Source organism: Gossypium raimondii, chromosome 1, assembly GCF_025698545.1.
Source record: "Gossypium raimondii isolate GPD5lz chromosome 1, ASM2569854v1, whole genome shotgun sequence".
Classification (NCBI taxonomy): Eukaryota; Viridiplantae; Streptophyta; class Magnoliopsida; order Malvales; family Malvaceae; genus Gossypium; species Gossypium raimondii.
In genome coordinates, this window is record NC_068565.1 from 50001482 (window position 1) to 50020618 (window position 19137).

At 31.9% G+C, this 19137-nt stretch overlaps 1 protein-coding gene, 1 non-coding gene and 1 pseudogene across 2 annotated transcripts; 2 read left to right on the forward strand and 1 right to left on the reverse strand.

The window, feature by feature from the left end:
- Positions 1–8468: 8468 nt before the first annotated feature.
- Positions 8469–9539, reverse strand: LOC105786350 (uncharacterized). Its single transcript, XM_012612732.2, has one exon. It carries the CDS (start codon positions 9456–9458, stop codon positions 8697–8699), a length of 762 nt encoding a protein of 253 aa, XP_012468186.1. The 5' UTR covers positions 9459–9539; the 3' UTR covers positions 8469–8696.
- Positions 9540–9967: 428 nt separating this feature from the next.
- TRNAD-GUC (transfer RNA aspartic acid (anticodon GUC)) lies at positions 9968–10039 on the forward strand. Its single transcript has one exon. It is a non-coding gene; the product is annotated as a tRNA-Asp (tRNA).
- A 2087-nt stretch (positions 10040–12126) lies between these two features.
- LOC105786351 (purple acid phosphatase 22-like) lies at positions 12127–15162 on the forward strand (annotated as a pseudogene).
- The last annotated feature ends 3975 nt before the right edge of the window (positions 15163–19137 follow it).

Genomic DNA, 19137 nt, shown 5'->3' on the forward strand with positions numbered 1-19137 from the left:
TGAAATCAATACTTTAAAAACTAAAAAAGACTAAAATGATAAAAGAGACCAAATCCACAAAACAATTTTTTGTTATGCATACAAATATATATATTTTAATTATTATTTGACAATAATATTGTGCCTCTGTAATAATCAAGAACACAATTGATATTATTTTAAAGTTAATTGAATATGATTTTTAACTAAATTTTATATACTACTTCAAATCGATCATAATTTAAACAAGATAATAATTTTTTCGTGAGTTACTTGTTCCTCGTAACCCTTTAATCTCGAGCATATTTAAAATACCAATTAATATAAATTGTCTTTTACATACGAAATAATATTTGTGATGCAACTTTTATTAATTAAAAGGTATCAATGAGCCATATTTTCTTATATCATTAGGTTATACATACAAACCCACCGAGGACATATTAATGTAGAGATAATTGATGAAAATTGTATATTTCCATAAGTAAATAGTTTGGCTATTTCAATAATTTATCAAATACGATGAAATTGATGTACTTAGTACACAAAAACCTAATAAAAAGTTATTGACGTCCATCAAGAACTCGTCAGTATACAAAGCAAAACCCTATTTTGATACAAAGTTACTTTTATTTATAATTATTCTTGATCCTTAAATCAAACGAAAATATATTTAGTCGTACTTGAATAATATATTCTAGATTGTTACAATAACAATAATACCAATTGAGTTATATTAATATATTTTAGTTTATTGATAAATGAATCTTAGCTCGATTGGAATGAGTATTATCCTTAATATAAGAGGATGTGGGTTCAAGTGCATTGAAGTGCATTATCCTCTTATTTATGGATTAGGGAGGGACTATTGATAATTCTAACAGTAATATTTAATATATTTCCAAAAAAAAAATTAAAATGTATTCAAATGTGATACTACAAAGTTATGGTTAGACATGTGAGGCACGTGCACTTTTATTTTTGTGGGACAGTGTGAAAAGTGAAGGATGAAAATATGGGTTTAGAATTTAAAAGGACGACAACATCATGGGTGGGTTCGTTGGAATATGGGAATGGGATTGATAAGGTCGCTGTTTTAGGGGGCTGCTTTTGGCTATTTTTGCATTCATTTTATGATTTAAGTTTAATTTTATTGAATTTGGAACAACATTCAGATAAAACTCTCTCATTAATGTCGACTTTAAGATTTAAATTTGATTCAGATGTTTAAGGAAGAAATTTACTTCCACTTCTTTGAAAACATATAAGATCGAACCACCCTCAAATGCATCCTTCATCTGAATATAGTAGTAAGTATGTTTGAAGCTATCAACGAATGTCGCACTGTTGATAGCAATGGTGAGACACATTGTGCTTCTAAGAAAACATAAATTCGAACCTTAAAAGACGATATTATTGGAAAGGATAGTCACGAATCCCGAACATGAATCGTAAAATGAACATGCTGGATACCAAGATGAAAAGTATGTTTGAAGCGAGTAACCGATTTAGTCTTTTTCTCTGAATTAGTGTATCGATCAATTCTTTATTCAATAGATCCGGCCAATCGGTCTAATTCCAACAATATTGAGAAAAGGGAATTTGCAGCTCTTTCATTTCTTTTTGGCTCATTTACAAAGATGAATGTATATATTTTGCAATGCTCCTATCAGTATACATATTCTAGAATTTAATAAAAGGTTTTCTAAAGTTCCGACACTTGCCCAAGATTTGTTGATGTTGCTTAAGTGGGAAGAGAGAGAAACAAAAGAGGCGGGGAAGATCAATGTTTTTTAAACCAGATCAGTGGTCGAACTGATTAGGTTATTGGTTTGTTGGTTCAATTAAAAATTATTAAAATTTAAAAATATTAAAAAATCCTGATTCAACTGGCTCCTGATCTAATTGGTTCAAAGACACTTTCCAAATGGTCCCTCGATCAATTCTCGATCTAACTAATTGATTCGATTCAAACAACACTGGAAGACATGATTAAGAGAATAATGGTGGGAAGTTCACAGTATAGGGTGTCGAAAGTCTTATTCTTTAAAGATAGTCTCTTCTTACTTTTAATGAGCGGGAGCTAGTTGTGCATACTTTTCGACAATTATTCTTTTCTTGATGTTTATGGGATGTGTCAGTGACTTTGCTAAAGCGTGTGCTAGTATATATCCCTTGAGTCACGTGTCACCTCGTCGGATCTTTAAAATCTTTATAGTGATAAGTTAATCTACCTTACAAGTGACATATGAGGTATGGGAAGATCTTTACTATTGATAAGGCAGAGGTAGGTGGTGTACATTATAGAAGCTATGAAAACCTTTCTTTATGGAAAAGAAAGAGAGAGATTGCCAAATTGGTTATACCGATAATCCTTAAGGGCTGTGTTTGTTAATATCCCTTATTGTGATCTTTGATTCTATTAAACAACACTAGTTTTCTTGAAGATCATAGCTACAGAAAATATAACACTTTGCTTTATTCCAAAATGTGGGATTAAGGGAATAAGATGGATAAATTACAATGACCATAAATGAAGGAAAGTATTAATGAGATGCCTTGCTTATTTTAAGAGTAAATTATATTCAAGGTTAATTAACTATTAATAAGTTTGTGTCTTGGTCATTTAAACTATTCGAAAGTTTTTATTTAAATCATTGGGATGTTAAAATTTTCTTTTTAAAATCTGAGTAACGAGCTCCAACTAATGATTCAACAATTCATAGCGTGGATCAATATCCATTGATGAATAGAAGAACCTTAAATTCAAGTTGATCTAACGGTCAGTATTAGATATTAGAGAAGAAAGTTGTTTGGGTTTGTAGATTCGTGACTTTTAAAGTTATTTCATGAAGAAAAAAAATTGTGAAAGAGAAGGAGAAGAAGAGCTTCCGATTGATGCAGACAACGCTAATAGAGAAGGTCATACAACAACAATTTTAACAGCCCATTGGCTTAAACGAAAACTTTTAAATAGTTCAATGACCATATTATAACTTTTTGAAATTAACCAAAATGTAAATTTACTAATAAATTACTGACATTGGGTGTAATTTACCCTTATTTTAATCTGCTTTGGGTGCAAAGGCCAAAACTTATAAGAAAATAATTTTAAAAAATGGCCAAAATCTATTGTCTGTATTAAATTCTGTAAGTTAATAACTACATCATCTAATTCAACCATGTAGAAACTACAAAAGAACCATGTAGGAACTGACAAACAATCACATTACATACACACCAATATTTGGATATAAAGCTTCATAAATTAGATCCTTAAAAAAGAAAAACCCTTCCCTGCATGAAATTATATAGGTCAACTCAATCCATCACCTTGGAACATGTGGTACAAGCATTAGATGATACCATAGGAATTGCAGTGGAAAGATCAGATATAGGTAACAAGCAATTAGCAAGTAAAGCATTGCTAGTTGCAGTGAAAAAAGCTTCCCAATAATGTGGTGGAGGGATACTATTAACAGCTTCGATATTGATCTCGAAAAGCTCTTCGTCTCCTTCTTCATCTTCATTTTTCATCTTTGTTATAATCTGGGTTTCGCTGCTCTTTCCTCCATGATCTACAATTTCATCTTTGATACTGAACGAAGCCATTGATTTCAGTGTTGAGTTTGTGAAAGTTTGGAGCATCCAGCTTGTGTTTAAATATGTGGAGATGGGGGGTTTGGGGTTAGTGGGGTTGAGGGAATAGGTGGGAAGTAGAACGCTCTTCAACAAATTCACAACAAAGTTTGGTCAAAACAAGCGACAAAATCAAACATCACTTTTCGGACTCTTGACGTTGCTTTTCCCATGGGTAAAAGTACCTATTTTATCATCTTTGTCATAAAAATATCAAAGAGTGAATTAATCATACGTTTAAATTTTTATTCACTTATACGTGATTAATAGAATAATCAGATACTAACACATGGCATGTCATAAGTAAAAATGCTGACGTACAAGAATCAATTTTTTTCGTATAATTAAACTACTTTTTATATTTGCTTTACAATTTATGAAGATTAATCATTTCAAAATTTATAATTATCTCTTCCAATAATGTCATGTTCAGGGCTTCAATCTGAGCTCTCTACGAAAGTGTAACGTGACATACCATTATATCTGCTACCTGTTGATATATTTAAGCTTCCTTTAACGACTACATTTACCATAGCAATTTCTTTTGGGATAAATATCAATTTGATAAATGAACTTTGATTTGGTGCAATTATACACATGAAACTTAAACTGTGTTTCATATTTATGTACGAAACTTTGATTTTGAATTCAAGTATACAAATTTAAATAAATGAATACACAAGTTTATTTTCATATTGGATTAATATAATTATTTACCTATGCAATCTATCAACATAAAACCTTGCCAATTCGATAATATTGAAAAATGAATTAAATCAAAATTTTATGTATAAAATTATACAAAATCAAACTTCTTATATAGTTTTAATATTTATCTTTCTTTTTTTTGTCTCTAACCTCATTTTTTCACTAAAAGTAAATATTTAAATTATTTAACATATAAGGTGGAAAAATATTTTTTCCCAAAAAGAAATTGTATAAAAGAAAAAATGTTGTGTCAATTAAACTTGGGGGTTGGTCTCCTAATTAACTGTTCTTAATATGACATACATGTAATCCATACTGAACAAATATTCTGTCTTTATTTTTACAAATCAGTTTTCCAATAACTTCCTAAATTAGGACTAAAAAACAAAGGATGTTGGACTAATTGGGAACTTTGTAAAGTCAAACTCAAATCGTACTCTTCCAAGACAATGGATATGTCATTCTTAAGGAAAACTACACCTATGTTACTAAATCAGTAGTCAATTTTTATTTTAGTAGTTTAATTTCAAAAAATTATTAAATGGTCACTCAACCATTTAAAAGTATTTATTCGAGTCGTTAAGCTATTAAAATGATTATTATATAGCATTCTCTGTTTGTACCGTCTACGTCAGTCGAAAGCTCTCCTTCTTTTTTTTTCTTCTATAGTTTGATTTTTTTTCATCAAATAATTTTAATGTCACGAATTTTCAAATCAAAATCTAAATAACTTTCTTTTTTATCTTCGAAATTGACTATTAAACTGAATTGAACATAATGTATATTCTACTTGTTGACGGGCACTAATTCATCGTACCGGTCACTGTATTGTTACTTGGAGTGGGCCGAGAGATGTTGCATCCACCACCGCTCCACAGCTGGCATGCTCTAGTTCACAACCCACTTTGCTCCACCATGGACCTGCTCTGCTCCGTTTCAATTTAATTTTTGCTACTTGTCTCAAAACATTTTTAATTTTTTAAACGCAAATAAATATTTAAATATATTTTTTTCACAATTTACACGTAATTCTTTAAAAAAATTAAATATAAAACAAGTGAATTTTTCTATACCACAATATTACATTTCTACTCTTTTAATTATTAAAAATATACAAGGATAAAATGTTCATATAGTGAACCCTATGTGATAGCCTGATGGACGGGATGTTCACTGCCCTCGGTGTGACCTGAATTCAAGTTGCATTAATCATATTTGCTATTTGGGATTTACCTTGTTCTTGTATTCCAAAAAAAAATCATATAGTGTAACAAGATGAATACTCCAACCCGTCTCACCCCACATCCACTTTCTAAAAAGAATAAAATCAGAATCTCTAGATGGTTTAATGGAATTGGATCCAACTTGAAATAAATAATTATTAATTTAAAATATTTTAATAGAGTTAATTAATAAATTTAATCATTACGAAGATTATTATTGTCATCAATTATACTGATTAACTCTTATTTTTTAATCGTATAATATTGTTTTAAAATAATAAAACTTGTCAAAGTGAAGTGATGGGTTTGAGAAGTAGAGGCAGCCAACTGCTACAACACAAGATATTGAATTTTTTTTTAATCGAAAAGGGAAAGGAAACAATTAGAAAATAGAAAGCAACATTTAAGAAACCCAATTGTCTCAACAACCAAACTCAAAAACAGCATTTCTTTGTTTAGTTCAATGGTAGTTGTGTTTTTAAGGAAAATTAAAGGAATACAAACAATTAATTATAATTTTATTTTATTATTAAATCTTTTTTAAGACTAGAATTAGTCCTTCATGGTCTTATTGGCCAACCAACAAAATCAACAATCATATAATTTTATACCCCGTACATGCTTTTAATTCAATAAAATCTTGAAAAAGACTTTAGCTTCAGCTTGGGCATACCCCATACATGCTCTAGGACCCTTGGTGCTTAAAAAGTATTGAATATTAAACCTATATATCACCTATAGTTAAAGGATGAAAGGGATTATTTCCCTTGTGCAAATTGAAATAGTAATACATATTTACACATCCCACCAACAATACGAATGCAGGTAAAAGAAAAGGGTAAATTTGCAACTTGCAGATGTAATCTACGCATATAGCAGTTTTGAAGGGCACTATTAGAACTAGAAGTTATGCTATTAAGTTCCAAGCCTACTATAGAAACCTGCAGTCCTACCTACGCGCTCTTAAAATTCTATACTTAAAGCATGTAATATATCCAAGATTGAAAACCTGTGAAAGTATTGTGACAACATTAAGCACTAATGCCCGGAGTAAAGGCCCTTTGAACTAAAAGTTATGCTTTTCGGGCCCATGCCTACCATAGAAACCTGCATGTCTTGCGTATGTACTCTGAGAATTCAATACTTAAAAGGAGTCATACAAAGTATTCCAAGATTCAGAACTTATGAATGCAACGTGACAACATCCCATGTTAGAAACGAGCAAGATATATGAGGTTTAAGGAAGAAAACAGCAACAATCAAGAGAATTAGGTTTGTAAAACTAGTTAGAAAAAAGTCGGGACAGCATATATATACATACATATATAAAAGACTTTCTTGCAAGCGAAGTTACTAGACTTTCCTGCAAATAAAATTTTATTTTTAACCCTAAACCCTGAAGAAAACTAATAATCTTTGCTGTCTAAAATGAATCTGTAGGTAACTCAATCACATAAGAATTAGAGCTTACTAAATTTGTAGGGAACTCAATCACACAAGTCAGAAACATTAAAAACTGGACTGATATGCAAATCTGTTGGCAACTCAATCACATAAGCATTAGAGTTTATTTTCTTTAACATCGTACATGACCTAAACTTCTTTGGCTTCAATTTGTGATGATTTCCCTAAAACTGAACTTAATTTATATTTAGCCTCATGATGTAAATACAAGCACTAATGCACAGAGTCTATATTATAAAATGATACCTCAAATTCTTGGCTTCAAGTTTAAAAGCCTACTAAACTTCCACACCAAAAAACTGATCTAAATTTATATTTAGCCTGTAAAACCGTAAAAAGAGATAAAAATCATCATTATTCTCAAGAGAATCAAGGAACCAAAGTGAAAAACAATCTTTCCTCAGGCCCAAAGAGATGTTTTCTCCTTATTGCCTTAATATGCTTTGCCAGGACGAGTAAATAGTTTTATTGAAGAGAATGGCTAACACCAAGGATCTCTCAGAACCCACCTCCAACAATATAGTACTTGATAAAACAGAATGATCAGAGTAACTTGATCATGAATTATATCTAATATTGATGCAAATAGATAACAATGAAGAAGGTAAAATCCTATTTTAAGCCCTCAAACAAGTTTATCTTCTATCTTATGCGGACCCACGATTCAGGTACGTGTTTCTACTCAATAAAATGATCCATTGGATAGCTTGATGATGAATTAAATCTAATAGTCAAGCGAACAGATAACAATGAAGAAGGAAAAAGCCTATTTCAAGTCCTCAAACAAGTTTATCTTCTATCTTAAGTGGACTCTTGATTAGGATACATAATTGTACTCAATAAAACAAAATCATCTGACTAGCTTGATCATTAATGAAATCAAATATTCACGCAAATAGGTGACGATGAAGAAGGTAAAATCCCATTTCAAGCCCTCAAACAAGTTTATCTTATCTTATGTGGACCCATGATTCAAGCCCGTGTTTCTACTCAATAAAACAGAACCATCTGGATAGCTTGATAATGAATTAAATCTAATAGTCATGTGGAGAGATGACAATGAAGAAGGAAAAAGCCTATTTCAAGTCCTCAAACAACTACCTTAAGTGGATTTGTGATTAGGGTACATGCTTGTACTCGATAAAACAGAACCATCCAAATAGCTAGATCATGAATAAAATCAAATATTCATGCAAATAGATGATGATGAAGAAGGTAAATTCCCATTTCATGTCCTCAAACAAGTTTATCTTCTTCTATCTTACTCAGGCTCAGGATTCGGGTAGCTTGATCATGAATTAAATCCAAAATTCACGAAACGAATAATAATGAAGAAGGTAAAAGCCTATTTCAAGTCCTCAAACAAGTTTATATTTTTCTATATTATTCGGACTTGGGATTCGGGTTCATGTCAAACACAAATATGCTCAATAATTTTTTCTAAAAAACTTATGATACATTTGAAAGATCATATAGATATCCTTGTCAAGTGAAAAAGAGCTCAATACAAACCGAGTAATAACTTTGAGCTAGAAAAGGCAAATTTCTATGAAATTTCAGTTCAGTTCAACATTGTAGATATCAAAATTCAACCAAAAAAAAAAAGAAAAGCTCTTTAGAATACATAGCAATTAGTATCCACTAAAATAACCTAACCCTAGATACAAGCACATTGTGCTTCAATTAAAATATAACAAGAAGCGAAAACAAAGTGTAGATCAAGAAACAAGCGTACGATATAAGGCCGCGATGTTCTTCACCTCCATCAGCAAGTGCCACCATTAAATTGGTGCAAGCCCTAGTGGCCCAAACAACGAAAACCCCTGCCACAGCGTACCTAGCAACGCTAGTCCCCTGGGGAATAAAAAGCGATGCTGCCGAGAAGATCACCACCGGCAACATACAATAACCAACCACGCTCGTACACGTATGAAGATCTAGGTTGCCGTTGCGACCCGCTAACATATTGAAAACAACATAGAGGAAAATCGAGGAGACGACGATCCAGCCAAGGATGACGCCGAATTGGATCTTGCCAGCGAGGAGTTGGAATAAGCAGAGGGCTAAGTAGAGAAAGATAGGGCCTGATAAGTCGGAGTCTTTATGGGCCGTCGAGTTCACCCGGAGAGGGTTGAGGATGGATCTGGTTTTGTACCAGATTTGATCCGGGTGGATACCGAGTTCATCGAGAAGGGGCTCTTCGTCTTCGAATGAAGCGGATCCGGTTGCTGCGGAGGAGGAGATTGAACCGCCTAAGGATACCGACGACGATGTGGCCGAACCCATATCGAAAGACATGAAGGGTAAAGCGGAAGAGGAGGAAGGAGGGCGTGAGGGTTGGAATGGAGCAGTGGGTACGCGGCGTTGGTTGATGTTTCCAACGGAAGGGTTGACTCCGCTGCCGGAGGGGAAGACCACCGGCGGCACCGTGAATTCTTTCGCCATTTCTTGTTAAAGCTACAGAGACTTGTTTTGTGAGTATCTAGAAATTACTATATTTTTTCCGTGGAATCTTTTTGTGTTTCCAAGTTTTAAGCTTCTTAATGGATTTTATTGGGCGCTGATTAGACCCGGCCCGGCCTGCCGGGTTTTCGGGAATTTAATAAACATTTTTATTAAATTTTAATTATAAAAACATATTAAATATGAGAAAATATTTGCTACACCACGAGTAAAGTTTTTAGACTCGACAAGTAATGCTAGAGGGTGAGCGTACATTGTCAATGTACCAAATGAGATATTACTATTCTATTTTTTTTATATTATTCATATTCGTTTTACAGTTTATATTCAAGATTCGTGACTGCCCCTTCCAATAATTTCATCTCTAGGGGTGAACATTTGATTGAATTAAATGAAAAATTTTCGAGTTAATTGAGTTGATACGTGAAAAGAAGTTCCTAAACCCTTAATTTATTCACGAAAGCCTTATACTTGTTTTCAAGAACAACAAGGTCGTTGTAGTATAGTGGTAAGTATTCCCGCCTGTCACGCGGGTGACCCGGGTTCGATCCCCGGCAACGGCGAATATTTTTTCAATTTGAAAACTCGATTTCAGAGAAAGAGCGATGAAGAAGCTGTACTTTCAAATTATGTCTGATTAATACTTTTTGGGTATCGTCTCCATTTTCAAATCTATTCATGAAGATAGTTGAGTTGTTAGTCCAGAATATATAGTGTTCTATGATAATTTAATGAAACTCACTAGTAACTCGTAGTGATTCTGAACCATTAAGTTTGTTTTTTCCCCCTGTAAACTATCAACATTAATGGATCCATTATCCAATTAAAGAGAGAACAATGATAATACTATATGACAAAGATGATGGAAATAGGAAGAACTTGGGTCCATGTCTGGGGTCTTGATGTCTATATGTCCTGCTGAATCAGGGTTCGCCATTGTTATAATAGGAAGAACTTGGGTTAGAATTGAAGCTGAGGTTGAGGTGGTCAGTAATGGTAATGGCTGAATTTTTTGGCTTAGAGTAGGTGGGGTTGGAGAATTTTTGGTTAAGCTCAGATAATAGGGCTTGATTCTCCTCGTTGAGAAGCTTTGCTTTCTTCCTCAACCTCTCATTCTCTTTCAGTATGTAACAGTTCTTTATGTATAGCTCTAAGTTCAGCTTTTCCATGACTATCAAAACTTCCTTCAACTTGCCTGTAATGGCCCCCCGAAACCCAGTTAAAAAATCAATGGGGTATTAGGATAAAAGAAACCACTGTAATTGACACAAATTATATGCATGGCATTAAAGATCACTAATTGAACAGAAACTTACACTATAAAACTGGTTATCTTATTAGTGGAGAAACAAGCAGGTGGATGATGGCAAGTGATACTTGTTTTGTGAGTAATATTTTGTAGGAGCAACCCTGTATGGTCTATATATAGGGGATTATAATTAGGGCAATAGCTGTCCAAGACTCTTTCGGCTGGCCTATACATGAAAGAAAGGGATAAAGGTTATTACAAGGTCGACTGCAGATTGAACATGTTGGTTGCTGCTACATGTGCTTATGTTATTCTTAGACATAGATTTGTTCTTTTTAGCTGTATTCAAGTAGAATGATGGTTCCAGTTGGTATAAAAGAAGGGGCCGAAAGTAAAAAATCAGATAAAGAAGACAAGTTCAGACATGGAGAACGACAGGGGGGCTTAAAACAAAGAATAAAGGAGAAGCCTTTAGAAACTAATTCAAATACATTCAATACTAAAGAGACTAATTTAATTTGATCCCGTAATTTTTGTAACGAAAATATAAAAATATAACCTTTTTCGCAAATAATGAAAAATAAAATAAAATAATTTTTACCTTTATATGGATTTAAACTAATACTAAAGATTTGATATTTAAATAGGTTTGTGTGCATTAAAACCTTATTTGTCCTTGTATATGAAGTTTCTCTTCCTGTCTAGATAGCAGTACTCTAGACATACTTTCAGAATAGTTTAATTGTAATATAAAGTTGACATTTTTTATTTTAATTTTCATAATGTGTTAAATTATCAACCAATGATCTTCAGGCTGTGTTTTATCCCTTCCTAATTTATGGTGTTGGAATTTGGGTAAAGAATAGAAGAAAGGATTGACAGTCTCATCTAGTGCAAATGATCTCAGGCTGATGATCCTGTTTGAAGATGGCCTATAAATACCATGCTTGTTGACATCCTCAAGGGGCAGTTCTTGATTGTCTTTTGTAAACAATTTCTTTGTGCTTTCATTTGTTATATCACGACAACCGACTCCATAAAATAAAAATTGACCTATACTTTTTCAGTATGGATTCGAATTTCGAACTAGTATCAATTCATTAAAGTTATAAAAAAAAACCCTTATTTTCAACTTTTTCAATTTTACAAAATAATTTTAATGGAAATAATACATACAAACATATTATATATATACATACAAACAATCAAAGTTGAAGAACCGGCTCTACACTTGTCATTTGCTGCAAGTATATTGAGAAATTTTCCAATTGGTTTACTTGACGCCATCTAAATCTTATACATATACATACATATGTATGTGTATTATATATATACATATAACCAGCTCAATGATTCCTTGTAATAATAAATCTGTAGACTCCAATTCAGGAACAGCCTACCTTAAACAACTAAAAGATTATGGCAATACCATGGCCTAAGCATTCCTTGCATCTCCTTTTAACAATGATCTTCTTCATCTCTCAGACCACGTACACATTACAAATCCTTTATATTCAATACCCTCCTCGACAATTAATCGATATTACTCCGCATCGTCGATCCAAATCCGACCCTCAACAGGTTGATGTTGTCTATTATTCATTTTTTTCTCATGTTTTTTCGTATATTAATATTTTTCATCTCCTTTCTCCAGGTACATATTTCTTTGGCGGGAAAAGATTACATGAGGGTGACTTGAATAACAGAAGATAAGACGTGCCATTGATAATGAAATATGGGAAGATTTCAGGAAAATACAATGACATTATTGAGGGAGATAGTACTCGATATCGATACTTCTTTTACAGTTCAGAAAAAATACATCATGTTAAGATTGGACCATTGGAGCCTTCAACAATGTATTTTAAGTGTGGTGAGTTTTCCTTCAAGACACCTCCTTCAACTTTTCCTATTGAATTTGTTGTGGTTGGTAAGTAAAGATTTTTTTATTTTGTGTTTATATTTCAGTTTAAATTTTACATTTTATTCCATTTAAAAATTCTAATCTTTTCATTAATATTATTAGTATATTTTCTCTAAATTTACTTCTATCAAATTTGTATACTAGGTTTATAATGATTTACTTATGAAGTTGGTATATATTGGTAGCAAATTTTGATGAATGACTTCTACTAATATGTTATTTGGATTTGATTGAGTGTTAAACACGAATATATTTAAAATTTGAAATTGAAAGGTGCAATGATAATTCAAACATAGGATATTTGTGAGGAAAATTTTCAATTTTTTCATATATATATATATAAAAGATTATATCTTTTATTCTTCTAAGAATATATTTCATAAATATATGTATTTAAAAGAATGAGTCCAAAATTAAAACATCACTAATCGTTTTGATAAAGGAGAAAATAATGGATTAGCACTATTTCTTTTCTTTTTAAAGGTTTATATTGAGAGAATATGTTTTTCTTTTTTTGAATAATCTCATTATATATTCTGATTATATCTGTTTTTCTGATCCAATGTGTAGAACTGCTCATAACCCCTTCTTAACCCATAAATATGAGAATAATGTGCTTTAGCGCACTCAAATCCACGCCCTTCTGCATTGGTAACAATACTCATATCAATCGAGTTAAGACTCAATCGGAGAGAGAGAATGTTTCTTCTTGTAATTTTGGTTTAAATTAGTGAGCGAAAGCAAAGTCCTATTAAGGAAGGAAATCCAAAGGTGCACACATTGATCATTGTTAGATTTTGGACTAACTAGGTAGATAAATAATTAGGAGTAGTAATAACTTGGGAAACCTATTTCTCCTTTGTTTGCATTGGCTTGCTTTTTTAAAGTTTTCTTTTATGGGTACACTACTACAAATCAAGCAATATATATATATATATATAACACTTTTTTTTTTCTCTTTAAAAAGTTAAAGTTGCTATACAAATATTGCAAAAACGTAAGACCCATCAAAGTTTCACGTACAAAAACAAAAGTATTTAGTTTTACAAAGATTCAAACTTTTAAGTATGAAACACTAGTTTGTCAAAGTTATATGTTAAAAGTATAAAATGGGTTTAATGCAATATTTGCGCTTGAACTTCACAATTGACACTACATTGGGGTTTGAATTTTTTTATTATTATTTAAATTAGTCTTGAATCTAGTAATTGTTTCCAGGGCTTGAATTTTTTTTGTCCAAGTTAGTATCTAAACTTGACGATTATTTCCACATTGGGGTCTGAACTTTTTTTATCCAAGTTAGCCCCTGAACTTCATGACTGTTCCATATTGGGGTCTAAACTTTTTTGGTCCAAATTAGTCTCTGATATTTCCTTAACAAAAAGCTGGACCCAAAAAATTTTCAGGTCACAGTGTTGGAACAATTGTCAAGTTCAGGAACAAAAAAATGTTTAAGGCCTCAATGTGGGAACAATTGTCAAATCCAAGTCCTAAATAGTGCATTAACCCTATGAAAATAATATGGATCCACTGGACTTGTCCAAAAGTTGGGTTTTTTGTTAAGATCGTTAGCCTGGCTCAATTTGGACTTGACTTGGATAAGCTAAACTTCATACCAGATCGACTCGAGTTTGGTAAAAGTATCATGGAGACCCTTATAGAAAGAGATAAATTGCATTTTACCCCCTCTACTAAAGAAATGGATAAATTAGTCTTTACATGTTAGTTAAAAAAGTAATTTGGTTTTTATGTTTAAAATACCGTCCATTTTATTGCTAAAAATTGGTCCTTATAAGTCAACATAAGATATACGTGGCATGCTAGTGTAACTATTTGATTATTTCATTAGCCACGTCAATTTTAATAATAGCTTATGTTTGTTAACAGGCGATCTTAGACAACCTGAATGGATAAGATCAACTTTAGCACATGTCGATAGCAAAGACTACGGTGTGTTTCTATTACCAGGCGATCTGTCATATGCTGATACACACTAAAAACTATGGGATTCATTCGGTCGCTTGGTGGAGCAATATGCCAACCGACGCCCTTGGATGGCGACGGAAGGTAACCACGAGATTGAGTTCTTCCCTTGGATTCGTCGTCACACTTTTAAAGCCTATAACGCTTGTTGGCTAATGCCATACAAGGAGAGTGGATCCACCTTATACTATTCTTTCGACATTGCCAGTTCACATACCGTGATGTTGGGGTCTTATACGGATTTTAAGGAGGATTCTGATTAGTACAAGTGGGTGGAAGCGGATTTGGGTAAGGTTAATCGGACGAGGACGCCTTAGGTGGTGGTAGTGGTGCATGTGTCGTGGTATAATACTAATTCGGCACATAAAGGTGAAGGGGAAAGCATGAGGAAAGCAATGGAAGAATTGTTGTATAAAGCACGAGTTGATATTGTTTTCGTCGGACATATTCATGCATATGAACGATTTGTAAGTCACTTTTTTCTTTTATTTTTTCTCGTCTTTTTAAGTGTCATTTTAAAAAATTATTAATCAAAATGTCAATTTTAGTCCTCAACATTTACATCTTTTATCAATTTGACTTTTATTATTTTTGTTTGAGCTAAATTCGATTCTCAACATTTCAAAGAAAATCAAATTTGACCATCAACCTTTTAAAAAGAGTTGAATTATTCTATTAAAAAGAGTTGAATAATAGCTAAAAATGTGGAGAAAACTAGATTAAAGGTAGCCATGAACGTTTAGATTTAGTGTGGTGCGTTTAGTTTTCTTTTTATCTTATGTTATAGTATCGTTATACTATTTAATTTTACCGTCATCATTGTTTTTACATTAATCACAAATAAACGTACTGCCCATCCAAAGGGGTCCTAAGACTACATTTTTATTTTTTGTTTTTTTTCTTTAGAATTTAAATTAAATGATTAATGATATAACAAATTTTCAAAGTATTTTAAAAATTAATTTGGTTTCTTTGAATATTTTTCACTTAATTGAATATTTTCATTGATAAAATTAATTAATTAAGCCTTTTAACCGTTAAATTTTAATTGTCTTTATGATGTGATCATTAATAATTATTGGGTCAATCATCATGATGGTAAATGCCGATTCATGCCAGCAAAAAAAAAAATGATGAGTATTGATTCTTTTTTTTTTTTTTAAACACGGATCGCCATGTAAACATCACGAGATTAACTCAGCAACCAATAACAACCATGTTAGTAATACCATTAGGATTTAACTGTCAACAATTAAAAAAACTTAATTGATTAATTTTATCAGTGGAAGAGCTCAATTGGGTGTAAATAATCAGGAGAGACTTAATTGATTTTTTGAAAATATTTGGAGAGCTTTTTATTCTATTAACTAAGGGTGCTGAAACGGTTGGTTCCGGTTAATACTCAAACTGAATTACCTAAAATATAAAAATCTTTAATAAATAATCGAATTGAAGTTTTTTTCAAATATATTAACCAATCGAAATATTTCGGATAATTCGATCGGTTAACCGAATTAACTGAAATTTATATGTTTTTGTCTTTTAGTTAAAATAAGTATAAAACATATAATAAAAAAAGACATGTTCACTTTCTTTCTTTATTTAATAGTTCAAAAGATTTAAAATAGAAGTGAAAACAAATAAGATATTAGAAATACTAAATAAGTCTTGAAAGTTAACAACCAAACAAAAAGTTATATATATTATTTATATACTGGGGTGGGCTATATATAATATATATTATATGTGATTTATTTCGGTTAATTACTTGGTTTCAAACCGATTTACCCGATAATCGAAATTTCAAAAAATTATTAATCGACTTTCGATCAAATTAAATTCGACCACTGACCGATTAATCGAATTACATCAATTCGATCAATTAATTCGATTTTAATCCAACTATACACATATTAATAAACCCAATATAGACACAATGCATATTGAACCAGCTATAGGCTCATAAATTACACACCTTACTTTTGGTGGGCTTAATCAATCCTTATAAAGGGAGCATAACACAGATCAATGGCCATAGAATCGAGCATAATTTGCCATGTCTTTAGGACACTCCAATGGAACGAAAAGTTGAAATTCAATTGATCCAATACGGAACAAAACATCAACTATAAACTAAACAAATAAAATGTTTGGTTAAACTACACCCAATGTTATTAAATTAATAGTAAGCTTACATTTTAGTCACTCGGCTTCAAAAAGTTACAAAATGATTATTGAACTATTCGAAAGTTTTAATTTAAATCACAAGATTGTTAAAATTGCTGCTATATAGCCTTTTCTATTTGCATTGTTTGTACCAATCAAAAGCTCTCTTTCCTTTTCTCTTCTATAGTTCAAATTTTTTTTTTCATGAAACAACTTTGAATGTCACGAATCTGTGAACCAAATCTAAACAACTTTCTTCTCTGATTCCCAACATTGACTGTCAAATTGATTTGGATCTAAGGTATGTTTTTTTACTTGTTGATGAGTATTGATCCACCATACAAATCATCAAATTGTCGCTTGGAGCTTATTGGCCAAACCTTAAAAAAAAAAAAATCTTAACAAGCCAATGACTTAAATAAACTTTCGAATAGTTCAATGACTTAAATGAAAACTTTCGAATAATTCAGTGACCATTTTGTAACTTTTGAAGTTGAGTGACTAAAGCTTAAACGCGGGATTGCCCCCCTCCCCAAAAATGGTAAAATTGCATTGTAGTCCCTTTAAAATTTTAAAAACTACAATTTAGTAAATATAATAGTAAATTTATACTTTTATCATTCTAAAAAATTTATGATTCATCTTTAACTTCTTTTAAAGCAATTTTTTGGCTTCACCCTTAAATATAAACTTATTAATAGTTTTGTGAAACCGAGTATAATTTTCTTTACTTGATCTGATAACCCATGTTTCAGGTTTGAAGGTCCTACTTCAGAGCTTTCACTTTATAGGGAACCAAGCTTTGGACATGGTCGATTAAGGGTTATAGATGAAAGTCGAGCACATTGGTCATGGCACCGCAACAATGACTCCCAAGCACTTGTTGCCGACCAGGTTTGGCTACAAATTAAGTTTAACTACGATCAAACCGTGTTGGCTGTCTACAGTCCATAAAGACGGCTCATACATTAAAAATGATGAACTACAAAGTAATTATGTATATACATCGGATATTGAGTGTTCCGAAGGGGATGCTAATACCTTTGTTTGTACTATAAATTATATATTACACTATCAGATTAATATTTAATGATAGTATTTAAGGGTTATAGATGAAAGTCGAGCACATTGGTCATGGCACCGCAACAATGACTCCCAAGCACTTGTTGCCGACCAGGTTTGGCTACAAATTAAGTTTAACTACGATCAAACCGTGTTGGCTGTCTACAGTCCATAAAGACGGCTCATACATTAAAATGATGAACTACAAAGTAATTATGTATATACATCGGATATTGAGTGTTCCGAAGGGGATGCTAATACCTTTGTTTGTACTATAAATTATATATTACACTATCAGATTAATATTTAATGATAGTATTTAAGGGTTATAGATGAAAGTCGAGCACATTGGTCATGGCACCGCAACAATGACTCCCAAGCACTTGTTGCCGACCAGGTTTGGCTACAAATTAAGTTTAACTACGATCAAACCGTGTTGGCTGTCTACAGTCCATAAAGACGGCTCATACATTAAAAATGATGAACTACAAAGTAATTATGTATATACATCGGATATTGAGTGTTCCGAAGGGGATGCTAATACCTTTGTTTGTACTATAAATTATATATTACACTATCAGATTAATATTTAATGATAGTATTTAAATGCATTGTATCATGTGCATTATATCATTAAATATTTAATATTCTTGGACTTTTATTTGTTTGGAAAATCAATTAGCAGTAGGATTAGATATTAGAAAGTGTCTATCCAACCGTATCTAATCATCAACTAATGAAGGAGTCACATGAAAAATTCGAGTACTAATGGGAGAGTCTTTCATCAAGTCAACCCAAGTATCAACAACATAGTTCGCTTCTCGTGGTATTTGCTTAAAGACCACTCTCTAATCGCGTCTGCACAGTTCTTGAATTCATATCACTAAGTCTCGTTTTGAACGTCCTCTGATATCATCATGTTGATAGCTAGCGCACAATCAATCTCAACAATAACATTTTCCAAATTAGCCTTCCACGCTAGTTGGAGACCATCATAAATAGTCCAAAGTTCAAATTTTAGTACACTACATCTATCGATGTTTCTTTCAATTCCCCACATCCATCTACCATAAGCAGGATTAAAAATGTGATAAATGTCTATTTTTTGAATAATTATTTAATACATAAGCGATGAAACTTTTAAACTCCACAAGTGAAGTTGCGATTCTACAACATGTCTTGGTTATTTATCTATTTATATTCCCAAAATGGAAAATTTTTTCATTTAGACTTTTTATAATTTATAAAATTTTAAATTAATAATGATAAAATTACAC